Source organism: Pteropus medius, unplaced genomic scaffold (genome assembly GCF_902729225.1).
Source record: "Pteropus medius unplaced genomic scaffold, Ma_sr-lr_union100, whole genome shotgun sequence".
Classification (NCBI taxonomy): Eukaryota; Metazoa; Chordata; class Mammalia; order Chiroptera; family Pteropodidae; genus Pteropus; species Pteropus medius.
This window is the reverse complement of record NW_024349519.1, coordinates 20,371,685-20,386,013: the sequence shown is the minus strand read 5'-3', so window position 1 is coordinate 20,386,013 and position 14,329 is coordinate 20,371,685. Positions and strand designations below refer to the sequence as shown.

Below are 14,329 nucleotides of genomic sequence, written 5' to 3'. Positions count from 1 at the left end.
CAAATTTCATCTTAGAGGCTGGAACTCAAAACATAGTTGTTCTCAAAATAATAATATTTATGATGGTGACTTTTGCATTTTATGTAGGGAAAACATAATGTTCTAATTTCTTATAAATTATTATTTGCCACCAAATTTTGTCCTATCAATGACTATTTACTGGTATATAATATTTCAAATCTGCTTTTAATATATAAAAGGAGTGTCGCATACTGGAAAAAAATAATACACAAAAGCTAATAATAATAACTCTTCTTTCAGTTGAAAACTCAAAGAATTGGGCATCTGGAATATAAATTTTTTGGATGAGCAAGAAATAGTGCTAGATAGAAAGGCAAAATGAAGACAGTACAGTGTTGTAACCATGAGTATCAGCTCTAGAGTTAAACTATGTGACTCTTTAAATGATTTCATTTCTTCTAGCTCTCATTTCTTTAACTGCAAAATAGAAATAATAATTATATATACATCAAAGAGTTGTGAGAACTAAATGAGATTCTGTACACAGTGTTTAGACTAGTATTATGCACACAGTAAATGCTATTTAACGTTAGTTATTATTACTATTACTCGTAAATCAGTACCAGTAAGTAAAAGACTCTTTCCCCTTTCCTTTAAGAATTGTATTTTCAATAAAACCTCATAATATCATTGTTTATAAAGAGATTGATGATTGGCGGTTGACTTCTGCCCTCTATACCAGGTTCATTTGGTCATTTCATTAACCTTGTGATATGTGCCCCACATTTTATTCAGTGGAATTGTTTGGACCTCACTTATGTTATGGCAAAGTTCTACTGTAAGACCATAATTTAGAAGCATAGGTGTAGGTGTAGATTTTTTCTGAAGATGTGAAATGTAGGAATAAGTAGGTGGTTTCTAAAGTACGACACCCTACTATGCTTCCAATAATTTTTCTATTTAAACAGGCTTGAGACATGCTTTTCATAAAATTTATATTTCTGACTAACCACTAAGTGATTTTATTTAAATTGCACTAGAACTAATTATGTTTTTTAAAAATTATTTTTATTTTTTGGACCCTATGGGTCCAAAAATGGGGGAAGAAGTGGTAGATGAGGAGAAAGATATTAGCAAACATGATTCCATTCCACTGTGAAGTTTTCCTGTCTAGTCAGCATTGCATTAACTTATCTGTCAGTGATACCCTTTAAATGAATGTTTTCTGATTTACATAGCCTGCATCACTTTGAAACATTCAACATGATCTCTCATGTCCATTACATAGAACCAACAATGCTGGCCCTGTTCGAATTACAAGAAAAGTACTGTGTACCAACCCAGTATCTTATAAAACCACCTGGGTGGACCACAAAGTAGGGAGTGGTGGTAGGGGAGGATGTACCTCTAGGTGGCAGCTGGGTGCTGAGAGGGGCTGGGGAGAGAAGGAGGGAGGTATTTCCTCATGGGAGGGCACTGATTTTGTAATAGGAAGAGTACAAAAGTTATGTCAGAAGAGGTAGACTTAGGGGCATGACAGGTCAGTGCTTTCTCACCAGTGCACAGAATCGGAGGGCTTTAGTGCCACCTTCTGCCGACCACTGGGTGAGCCCTTAGCACTATCAGCACCGTTTCAAACATCAGTGACAGTCGGCCACACTCAGCCTGTGACACTTCCTTTCTAGAGCTCACCCTGCTGGTTCCACATTTTAGGGTTTGTGGCTCAGCTATTTGCCCTCCTTTGCAACACATTGAGGCCTCCTCACGCCACAGGGCAGGGCAGTCAGGGTGCAGAGACTGGGGAACAGCAGGTGGGTTGAGAGTGTGGAGAGGTGGCTGTTTTGGCTGCCTTCCCTGTTAAAAGTGCAAAATATATATATTTTTTTTCTGTGTTCTGTCTGAAAAACAAAAAGCAGAGGTGGGTGTTTGCTTGTTTGTTTGCTTGTTTATTTTGGTGCCAGATCTAGTGACCTTAATGCTCCTCTTCTTTGGAGGATCATTCCAAAGGTGCAGTAAGTCTGGGGTAGGTCAATTACAGAATGTGGACTATAGTCCCTGGATTTGGAAACTGCCAATCCGAATCCTTTAGAAAAGAATCAAATTTCCGGTGCATGGTTTAAGTGTCTTGGTCTCATTGTGAACAATGAATCTGAATCATTTATATCCCACAGGAATTGATCCTGTCTAATAGAGTTTACTCAGATTCATAGAGATGTTTGTTTTCTTTCTTTTCTGGCAGGTTCCTGGGCAGATCGTTCACCACTACACGAAGCGGCAAGTCAAGGTCGCCTCCTTGCTCTGAGAACATTATTATCACAGGTAAAATATTACCAATGCTTAACATAGGCCCTGTCTCCTGAGCGTAGAACATTAATCAGCAGAAGTAATCAACTCAAAAGTAATAAAACTGCTTCATAAATTTTATTAGTCTTTTTATTTTAACTCACATGGCCGTCAAGTCTGTAGTTTCTCATTTATCTTTGAAACTTCTTTATAAATATTTTGGTATAATCTTGTGTCTTAGTATTTCAAATTTCTCATACAGTATATTTGTTCACTGATGATAGGTATATTTGAGTCAGAAGTAATTGCATTTATGTATTATTTATTAAGCATTTTAAATATGTTTAACTCTGTTCAATGTATACAACTTATTGCAGATTGGCTCAGCCATAAAATACTCAAAAAAGGGTAATCAGACCAGATGCCTAGACAACCTTTTTAACATTATGGTAATCTGTAATACGTTATGGGGAATTGCCTAGGAAAGCTATTATTTCTATACCTGCCTGCTCATCAGACTCACCAGAGGAAAATGAAAAACACAGATTCTTTATTGAAATAAAAAGTGCTCTGGCTTGGCCTGTGGATTTTAAAATTTTTCCAATGTGATTCAAATGTACACTCAGATCAGTAGGTCATTTCCTTAGTGTTTCCCAGTATCAAAGAGAAAAGAGTTTTCTCTGATGGCCTTGAGGGAAGGAAGGGTATTGCTGCCCAGTGTAAACAGCTCTGCCCTGGGGCTCAGGATGCAGATTCCTGCCTGGCACTGGAGGTGAGTCACAACCTATCTGAACCTCTGTTTTCTTGTCTGTGAAATGAAGCTTTAGGAGGAGATGCTCCCTTAGCTCAGTTCACTTTCATGATAACCATGTGACTATTTTGTTTCCTCATCACTTAGTAAAAACAAACAAACAAACAAACAAACAAAAAAACCCGCCAAAAGGTGAGTAATATCTAAAGGGTAGCCCCCTGAAAGAGTCATACAGTTCTTTGAGAGGTGAGCAAACTTAGGATATTTCACAGCGTGTGTCACAGATCCACTGACAGGCCGGCCAGGAGGAGTCAGAGGCTGCCCCAAAGCCTGGTGAAATGAAACTCGACCTTCCAGATGCTTCTGTCATCTGGTCACTCTAGTGTGTGGCAGTTAGGAATTAGTTCTCTAAGTCTGACTGCTAGCTAGCCAATTCAGAATCTTTGAAAGGATAATTTAAGGGATTTTAAAAATTGCCACTTGCTAGTGACAAAGATTTAGGGTGATCATTTTCTTGTTTTCATTTTAAGATTCCTCATGTCTTTGGACTTCTTCCTATTAGTGTTTAGTACGATTGTCAATAGACAATGAATTACCAAAAATAGAAAGAAGGCACAGAATCCCATGTTCTAATAATATTTAATTATTTTAATCTGACATCGTTAGTTTAATTGGAATAAAATTACTTAAAGTGTTTACTTAGTCATGACTGAATAATAAAACATTTTTCTATATGCTGGGCACTGTAATAATAATTGCTTTCCATGCATTATCTCATTTATTCTTCATGATAATGTTAAAATTTAGAGGTTAATGTAGTCATCCAAATGAAAACAATTACTGCATTATGGAGCAAGACTTCCAATCCAAGTCTGACTCCATAGTCAGAGTTCTTAACCACTAGCACAGAACCTAGTCAGACCTATTTAGTGACAAAAATTCACAAAGCAGCTTACTACAATTTAGGATATTTTCCCTCCACTATGGGCTGACATGTAATACATAGCCCCAATCAAAACAAGTGATGTAGCCTATAAACAATCCTTAGTTCTCTAAAACAAATAAAAAAAAAATAGCAACCAAAACAATTCATAAGGACAAAAAATTTTAGGAAAGCAACATTTAAATAATATGTTCAGAATCTATTGAACAAAATACTTAAGGCAATTTTGTGTTTAGATGGGATGATGTTCCAATAATAGGGCTCAGGAGTCCTGACAACTGATTGACCCTGTGGCGTTCTAACTGGCCTTTTCTGAGTTGCCTGAGATCCCTTCATCTTTTATATCACTCTCTAATGACAGTTGTGGAGATGATTTTATATAATTTTTTAGTCATCTTTAAAATGATTCTTGTCATATTTAGGGTTATAATGTAAATGCAGTCACCATAGACCATGTCACCCCATTGCACGAAGCCTGCCTTGGAGATCACGTGGCGTGTGCCAGAACTCTCCTGGAAGCTGGAGCTAATGTAAGTACCTGTTAAAAATGTTAACATTTCTCATCTACTGACTAAGTGAATCAAGCAAAGTTCTCCTTTTGCTTTTCTTCCCTTCTTAGCATTTTTCAAAGATAGCAGAATAAAAATAAAGTTCTCAAATTGCCCCAGCCTTCTCATTGTACTCTAAGAAGGGTTTCCAATCACTGCAAAAATGGGTAGCATGCTGCATAATACGGAATATTCTTTAAGCTCTTTCCCGCTTTCATGATTCTAAATAGCAGTAGATGGATATCTTTATGCCTATAACATTTGTACATCTTTTAGATGCTTTTCTTTAGATGAGTTCTCAGAAATAGAATTCCAATTTAAACCGACACCAGTAAAATGGCTTCGTCACAATTTTCATCACCATTACATTAGTTGACTTTTTTCCTAACCGAAAAGTACTTAACTATTGAATTAGTTTTTGCGTGTTTGATTCTTAAGTATACAGTTTTTAAAATTTTTATTTGCATGCCCGCTCCTGTGAATTATCTACCACATCCTATTTCTATTTATCTCGAAATTTTAAATTTTTCCTCATTGATATGTCTGAGCTAAATATACTTTGTCATATTTATTGCTCACATTTTCCCAAGTATTTCTGTGAGCAGATTACATAACTTTTAAAAATGCCTAATAGTTAATCACGTATGATTCTCTGAATCTCATTCTTAGATTTTGGTTCGGTTTAGGTAAATGCAATCACAATAGATGGTGTGACTCCATTATTCAATGCCTGCTCACAAGGCAGTGCAAGCTGCACAGAACTGCTTTTGGAATATGGTGCCAAACCCCAACTGGAGTCATGTCTTCCTTCTCCCACACATGAGGCCGCCAGCAAAGGTAACAGTTATGGGATTAAGTGACAGCGGGAAAATGTTCCTTCAGTAACAAGCAGTGCTCCATTTATTTTTCAATGAACAAATTTAATAAAGGGAGAAGCATGGTGTAAGGTGCATGTGTCGTGGGGATGGGCGGTAAGGAAAAGTAAATTCATGTCTACTTTGTGTTGGCAGGTCACCACGAATGTCTGGAAATACTGATATCCTGGGGCATAGATATTGACCAAGATGTTCCTCATTTAGGAACTCCTCTGTATGTAGCTTGCATGTCACAGCAATTCCATTGTATCCGGAAGCTTCTTCATTCTGGTAATTTTCTTTAAAACATCTTCCATTCTGTCTGTACACACAAGCAATTATTCAGCTCTGTATTTATTTCTTTACATATGCTTCTTCAAAAATAATATCTCATGGCTAAAAATGTTCTTATTCTCAGTATTCTCACATGCAAGTGAGAATAAATAAGAAGCTTATTCTTGCTAACTCCACTTCACCTCAAAGTTTCAAACCCTCTACTTACAAAGATCATAAAATTAAGATCTTTAAGGTTGAATGTAATGTTGCCATTCTGAGTAGAAAACCATCAGAAGAAATTTTAGGGATAGTCACTCCTTAGATAACCTTATTCTCTACCAACCATAAGAATTCATGCACTTACCGGGACTGTAACCTCTAACCCACCTACCTGAAAAGACATAACGTTCTTTTCCACCTACTTTAAACAAACCAGTTCCTGAAGGTTCAGCTTTAGTGGTTTCTCCCACTATCAGGCTGAGAGCTCTTTTAGGTAATGGATTATCTCTTTTTTCCCATCATCTCTTTCCTCTAGCACAGTGTCTCTAACGTGGTAGGTGCTTAAAAATATATGTAAAATGAGTAAATGGATGTCTATGCTTTTTATTGTTTATGACAATCAGTTGGCCTCTGATATATACTGACATATATTTTTAGTAACACTTTTATGTGTTACTCACATCATCTTAGCTAAATTATAAATTTCTGGCAAGTAGTGTCTCCATCTACTATTTAATCCCCATTACACCAATTAAACTCTTAAACATGAATTCTGCTAATAATTGTTGGCAGATTGTTATTTTCTGACTATATTCTCCCATAAATTTATATAACCAGAAGAGCTTACTCTTTACAACTTTCTCTACTATGCTAGGAATATTGTTCTTTCCTCCAAATATTTTATACTAGGTGAAAAAAATATTGAAAAATTGCCATTAGTGATAGTGGATTTATTGTTATTTTCAGGCTCTGTTCTCCCATAAAATTGATACAACCAACAGAGTTGATGCTTTCTCTATGGAGATTTTGTTATGCAATATAATTTTTCCATTAAGACATTTTATATTTGGTTAAAAATATTGAAAATTATTACACGTATTGAAATTTGAAAGTAGCAAAAGGGCCATAAAGGAACTCTTAAAATGCACTGCTTCTTATAAACATGAGTTTCGCGATAGTATCAAAAAAAAGAGTTGAAAGGGATTTATGCACTTTGATTCTAAACATCTCTTAGTGGTGTAACCATTTACGTACTGGAAAATGGAATTATTATTCTTTACAATATTAAACAGCATTTATTCATTGCACATGCATTCAATGACCACCATGTGCCAGGGCTTGCACTAAAATAACTGCGCAATAGGTAATTTGACACGTAAGGTTTTTTTTTTTAATGTGAGCAGTTTTTAAATTCACTTCGCAGAAATATAATGTGCCTTTCCATTTAATAGTCTCTATATATTTATAATTTAAATTATAAATGCATATTTATAAATATGCATTTATAATTTAAATTACATGAGTGAGAAGTGACAGGAAAATCTATATACATTTTACCTAAAGAGCTCACATATCTAGAATCATGAGTTTTCCAAGAAACAAAAGAGCTCTATTGCCTTAAAATAAATGAAAAGAATTAAAGCAATAGGCTCTTGAATAATACTGAGCTATTAATTGTGACGAAAATAGATATGAGTCAACCGAATTATACACTGTTTATAATACTAGTTAATATGATTACTTTTGGAACTGTTTGTAATTTTTTAAAATTTATTATGAGATCTTTTAATCATACAGAAAAATGTTAGAAAATGTAACAAATATTGGCACTCTCTATCCAAGCGTACCAAGTTTTAAGATAATACAAATGTATTTGTATATACAAAGCATATATAAAAGTATGTATGCTTATATATGTATATATAAAGAAATAACTCATCGCAGATAGAGTTGAGGGCCCCTTTGTGTCACATTTTCCTTCCCTTGGTGAGGTAAATGAATCATCTAACAGTTTTTGTTCATATTCATCATCATTTCTTATTTACACATAGGTGCTGATGTACAGAAAGGCAAGTATTGGGACACACCATTACACGCTGCTGCTCAACAGTCCAGTATGGAAGCTGTAAACTTACTGCTAGAATTTGGAGCAGATATCAATGCCAAAAATACAGAGCTTCTGCGACCTGTAGATGTAGCTGCTTCTAGCAGTTTGGTGGAAAGATTATTGCTTCAGCATGAAGGTACGAAGAATACATATGGATAGTTTAAACCACAAAAATACACTTGCCTGAAATAGATGAAATTTAAAGACCTCTTGTTGGCACGTAAAATAATAATGGTATAACTTCAGAATACTCTTCGTGAAAGTAAATGTTTTTTAACTTAGTTTCTATCTATAAAGAAGATATCACGATGATCTTTTTTTTTCATCTTACCTAAACTTTATATTCCTTGGGTTAATATATTTAGTTTTTAGCAATACATAATAATACGTAATTCTGTTTAACATCTGCTAATAAATATTTGGAAATATGCCCCTTTTTACAGGGACATGCACCTTCTATAACATGTTATAGAAAATAATCAGGAAATATTTCCATAGTTAAGACTTTTGTTCTGAAACAGAATTTCTTAAGCCTGGTCCAGACACAATAATAAAATTGGCTTTGGCTTCAATAGTGAACCTGATTCAAAGAAACATTTTAAATGTCCCCCTTTAGTGCATAACACTTCTTTGATTTTTATCTCCTTCAAAAGGCAAAATTTGTTTCTGAGGCTTTAAATGCAACAATAATTTCATAAGCCTGAAGACTATAATGTTTTAGAAAAACGTATATGGAAATACCTTAATTATAATAAGATCTTGTAAATAAAGGCAATATAAATGCTTACATAAATGTCCCAAATATAGTGGTCTCACTGTCCTGGTTTACTACAAAGCACTTGTAGTTTTTGATGGTTTCATATAATGTATCTTAGAACACATAAAAATCTGTTTTGACTTTAATTAACAAATATTTTCACGTTTTTTGTAGCAACCCCAAGCTCCCTTTGCCAACTCTGCAGACTCTGTATCAGAAGCTACATAGGAAGACCACGGTTACACCTTATCCCACAGCTCCAGCTGCCAACATTATTGCAGAATTTCTTACAGTACCGATAGAGCAGTAAGATAATTATAAATACTTTGAAAATCAAAAATTTCTATTTCATCTGCCTAGCGTATATTTCATATTAAAATATGCATAAGATAGAGTAAAAGTGAGTATGAGAACACCCAGGGAAGAAGTGAAATATCAATTTTAATTTTAAGTGTACTAGTGGGTACTATTGTTTTATGCATTTTTATTGTTTTTGACTATCGTGTATTTAATATACCTACATATTATTATTCCCATATACCTTTTTGTTGGTTTAGAAAAAATGAAAAAGTCTCCATTTTATATTTTCTAGTATGGTAAAAATAAATGAACTCTTAAAAAATTATTTGCATATTATATTTTAAAAGATTTATATCCATCAAATAATTCATTAGCTTTTTAATTTTGGCAACTGTAATCAATTATCTCTGTATTTTTGATGTAATTACAAAATATGAGTATGGTTTAGAAAAGAGCAGCTATTATCATTTTCGAAATAAAATGACTTTCCTTCAGTAAATCCACTATGTTGCACATGCATTATAATGATCAACTCATAAAGAAAAGATAAATTACTCCCTTCCTGCAAAGACCTCACTAGTCATTTCACCACCTTAAATGGATCTATTGCAGAAACTGGTAAAACTGGAAGTTATCACCACTGCCCTCTCATCCTGAGGTGTATAGAACATTATACACCTACTAAAGCTATTTTAAGACCACCTTCTTCTCAAGGGTAGCCTCTTAAGGTCTCTCTTCAGTGCTTTTCAAACATATCAGTCCAGCTTTCTTCCATTTCAGAAATTGTTAATAGCTGATGATACCTGGACTGAAGAAAATGAACTTTATATCTAATTGATAAAGAGGACCTGGTCACACCCCAGGGATCAGGGCAGTCCAAGGCTACAGGAAATGGAAGATAAAAAAAAAAAAATCCTTAAATTATGGGGTGCCACTTAGCAAAACTAGAAACCTTAAAAAGTTTACCCTATATATATATAAACCTTAATAGTGGTATTTCTAATTCTTCTTATACAAACCAAGGGTTCAGCTCGGACTGTATTAGCAAGGGAGTGTTGTATCAAAGAAGATCTTACTAGAGCAATGTCCTCTGCAAGGGTCAATGCTATGTTTATTCTCTCCTGCTTTAACTGTACTTGAGTGCAACATAAAATATAATAAAAAGTTGTGTGCCTCCTTTGTAATTTAAACCAGATTTGAGTCTATTAGTGTCTTAGAAATAAGATATTCAACATACTTACAATTCTGTGTAAAGTAGAAAAAAATATTTTGTTGAGTTGTGTAAAGTTATCAAATTTTGATTAACTATTTTGACCACTACTTTAATAACACAGGGGCCTATTTTCCTTTCTTAGTTTTTGACTGACTGCCAGAGACCCACAGGAAATAAACCATTACTGTATGTAACCCCAAAGTCACTAAGATTGCAAAAAAATTATTTGTTTAGATTTTCAAAAATAGAAATAAGGCTTTGCATGTTTATTAAAGTATGTTTTCTATGTGGTTAGAGACTTTTAAATGTGTCCGTTTTACTATCTCTAACAAATTTATAATGATCTCATGAATAATGTGCATTTAAAATGTTTAAATTATAGAGTAACCTCATGAAATATAATTAGGTATTAAAACCATTTTTTAGTAAAAAAGGTTTCTACTATATTTTTTCCTGGTATTCTTAGAGGGTAAGAGTAATGAAAAATATCCCTCTCCATTGGTCTGGTGCCAATAAGAGAAGTAAATATCAAATATTAACATGAAAATTGGCATTTTAAAATTTTAGAATACTGGGCCCTTGTATCTTAGCTTGAGTATGATAGTTTTATCAAAGAACTGTTCTAATTTAAATATACCATATGTTTGCTAATGTATTCAAGTGTGATTATTATCCCTGGAATAAAATACTTTTTTCTGTTCTAATTAGTATTTGATTTTACAATGGAAGGTAATGGAGAATGTGATTCATTTGCGCTAATTTTTTACCCATCAGTTTTCAAGTCACTGCATCATGGTCAATGAGAGTAGAGTAGCACACATTGATGTAGAATAATCCCTCAGTGACCTCCTGGGAACAGACATGATTCCTCTGTCATGCAAACACCTGAGGACACGTTAAGCGGTGTTTGGACTCACAGTATCACAGCAGAGCAGGAACAATTAGTTATGCACACATCCCAGAGACGGAGCCCCTTAAGCGTGGGGCCTCATGCTGCTGCAGGGTCTGCATGTCCACAAAGCCAGCAGGCTTATGGTAGAAGCTGGTGGGCATTCAGACTCTAGTCTGCCTTGGCATCTCCCTGGCGGTGGGAGGGACAGATGTCCTTTTAAACCCAGAAAGAAGTCACACACACACACATACGCGCGCACACACACACACACATACGCGCGCACACACCCCTAGTGCACCCAATGACAAATTAATCTTCATGGGACAGTACCATTGAAACATATAAGATGGAAAAGAGATATTTTCCTAACTTAACAAGTTTTGAGGCATCTCTCTCAAAATGAGTCGGCATTTCACATTATTGGGTTTCAAATTATTATGCTCATCCATATCTATTATATACATAAAGATATATTGCCTTAGGCAAGAAATTACTCCTTGTAAGGAAGGTCTCAATTTAATTCTCAACTAAACGGTCTCAGGTCTCAGTCGGGGAGAATGGAAGGCAGCAATTTTATACTTTCAGTTGCATTCTCCTTAGTAAAAAAAATTGAAAGTATTGAAAAAAATCTCACAAACTTTCTTCTTGAATTGTGTATGAGGAGGGAAAATCATATGGTCAACCCTCCCACATACACTTGTTTTAGTAACAATGGGCTGGATTCTGCTCCAGGGTTCCACACTCAGAAGGCCCCATGCTTGGTTTAATGGCCTGATATTGTCATCTTGAAGTTCTTTTTGAACAATATGCCCACATTTTCACTTTGCACTGTGCCCTGAAAATTATGTAACTGTTCCTATTCAGCTGTGACATTGTTAAACACACTGGTAAATAACACCCACCTGAGGGAATTCTCCCTCTTGGGGTAAGTCAGATAGAACTTTCACAGGTAAGTCCCTTTGCCCTGTTCTGAGATGAAAAGAGGGAGAAGGTGCACTCGCAAAACAAAAGGCAGAATTAACTTTTCTCCTTGTGAGTGAGTGTAATTTCTCTCTCTATCCTCTTGAATCCTTTGTGGGAAAATTACCTGCATCAAACCAAATTAAATTTGATTAAGGCCTGAGGGGCGCAGAGGACCTGGAGTAGATTTTTTTTTATTTTGCAAAATGCCCTCCAGTAATTTCTTCCATCACTGTGCACATACCTTTGCTACGCGACTCTCCCTCTCTTTGCCTTAGGATTCAGAGTCTATTTCTCCATTCTTGAGTTTGGACTGGTTCTGTTTCTTGTTATGGCTAAACAACATGATGGAAAAGATGTTGGGATACTTTTGAGTAAAGGCCTCTGGAGACCTTGCAGTTTCTGCTTTTGTCCTCTTGGCAGTCTGGGCCCCCCTTGTGAAGGAGCCTGGGCTAGCCTCTTTAAGGATGAGACAGCACATGGAGAGGAGCCCTGCCGACAGGCAGCCCCAGCTGCCAAATGGGTGAGTGAGGTCATCTTACACTGCCAGCCCAGGTGGAGCAGCCAGAGAACTGGAGAACCGCAGCCATCTGAGTGAGGCCAGGCAGAAAGATCCACTGGCTGATGCCCTGCACCATCCTGAGAATGTAAATTATTGTTATGTAATTCAAGATACTAAGTTTGGGAATGGATTTTTTACATAATAATAGATAATCAATAAGAAATACATACTTTCTACCAAGGTCTTATGAAGATTTCCATCTTACTACTTCTCATTTTTCAGTTCCTGATTTTCCTTATCTTGTAAGGATTTGGGAGGGACCTCCTGTAGTTCTGCAGGGGAGGGGGGTTTTCCCAATAGTAAGTAATTTTTTTCCCATTTTAACACTTTCATTCTTCCAGGTACATAAGGTCAAAATTCTGAGTTAACCAGAAGAAAATAATGAGGAAAAAAAGTAAAGAAATATTATTATTGATAGAGAAAATCTTTGAGATCATTTCTTCCTAGAATACTCCAGATTGAGTCATGATTGAATTTTCAAGAGAAAGCCACAGGAAATATTTCTTATGTTCACAAACACAGCACATCAAACAGAATCAGACTCCTTTCAAGAAGAGATTTCTAATTACAGCACAAGATGACTAGGACTGGCTAAATAGTATATGTGCTCTCCTGCTTTCCTCATACTCCCACACAGATAGGGTGAGAGTACATGACGGGTATGAGTAGAAGTGACATATGGCACTTGTAGGCTAGGAGACATAAGAGTCAGTGTGTATCCTTCCTCTATCTGGCTTTGCTATAGCAACCTCAGAGGCCACACGTGCCAGCTGGGGAAATCTGCACCAGCCTGGATCCCCACTTTGGAAACCATCTCCCATCCCACTGACCCACAATAGACATGAAACATCAGCAAGAAATACATCCTTAATGTATTAAGCCACTGAAATATTTGAGTTTGTATGCCGTAGTAATAATTATCTGTCTAATATGTTAATTTTCATAGGTTTAACCTTTAGCAATCAAAGTATGAGATCCAATGGCCTCACACTTTCGCCTGTCGCTTTGTAGCTCTTCAATTCATTTCTACACAAACTCACAACATATGTAGTTAGAAACGTTTAATTTTTAGTCTTTGTGCATTTATGGAGACAGAAAGATATACGTTCCAATTGGCGTTTACATTTGTTAAGTGTTGGTTATATCCCATTACATTTATTATCAATTGTAACTGACTTGACCATGAGTTGTAATTACAATTACCGGGATGAAAATTATCCATATTTTCATCTATGTGGATGGAGACATTAACTGGCCAAATAGATTTTAAATACACTATTAAGGAAAGTGCTTCTAATATGCATCTGGCTTGAATATGATAAAGTGAATCGCTCTAAAGGGAGATAAACTACCAAGACTCTCTGCTTCAAAATTAGTTGAAAAAAATTTAAGCATCTGAGATATTAAAACATTTACATAAATGATTAAATCTTACAATCATTTTTAAGAAGCTGATACTGACATTGGAATATAAAAATTTAAATGGTAATTTAGGTAGTAGACGTGTTCTTAAGTTTATAGTTCTCTCTGCTCAAATATAAATAATGTTTCCAATTCATGTTTAGTTTATTGCATTCTCATGGTTATGCCTTTCAATTCAGATTATTAGGAGGGCAGCATAAGAGTGAAAAGTTATTACTTCATCATGAGCAACTTAGAAACTGAACTATATTCTTTCAGTTATCCACCTTTGAAAATTCACAGTCCAGTGACAATTATAACAATAGTTCTAGGGTGACACTTCATAAATTAATCTTAGACACAGCTGAAGACAAAGGTAGTTCAATGCTGCAGCAAAGTGATGAAAGTAGCATATCTTAATAAATTTTAAATTATGGGTAAGGTGTAGTATAAAATAACTTTTTGAGGGGCTTATGTTAGTAATTTTTTAATTTTTAAATTACAGTTGGCATAAAATATAT

The 14,329-nt window shown here is 35.3% G+C and overlaps 1 protein-coding gene across 4 annotated transcripts in view; it reads left to right on the top strand.

Moving 5' to 3' along the window:
- ASB5 (ankyrin repeat and SOCS box containing 5) overlaps positions 1–9,046 on the top strand; it is a 42,067-nt gene extending 33,021 nt beyond the window's left edge. For 3 of the 4 annotated variants that reach the window (XM_039882590.1, XM_039882589.1, XM_039882591.1), the window contains exons 2-7: positions 2,201–2,280; positions 4,361–4,468; positions 5,173–5,323; positions 5,497–5,631; positions 7,668–7,859; positions 8,655–9,046. In XM_039882590.1, coding sequence (XP_039738524.1) covers positions 2,201–2,280; positions 4,361–4,468; positions 5,173–5,323; positions 5,497–5,631; positions 7,668–7,859; positions 8,655–8,782 — 794 coding nt within the window. In that variant the 3' untranslated portion in view covers positions 8,783–9,046. The remainder of the gene's footprint in view (positions 1–2,200; positions 2,281–4,360; positions 4,469–5,172; positions 5,324–5,496; positions 5,632–7,667; positions 7,860–8,654) is intronic. The other variant, XM_039882588.1, reaches the window with a different exon arrangement.
- Positions 9,047–14,329: the final 5,283 nt, after the last annotated feature.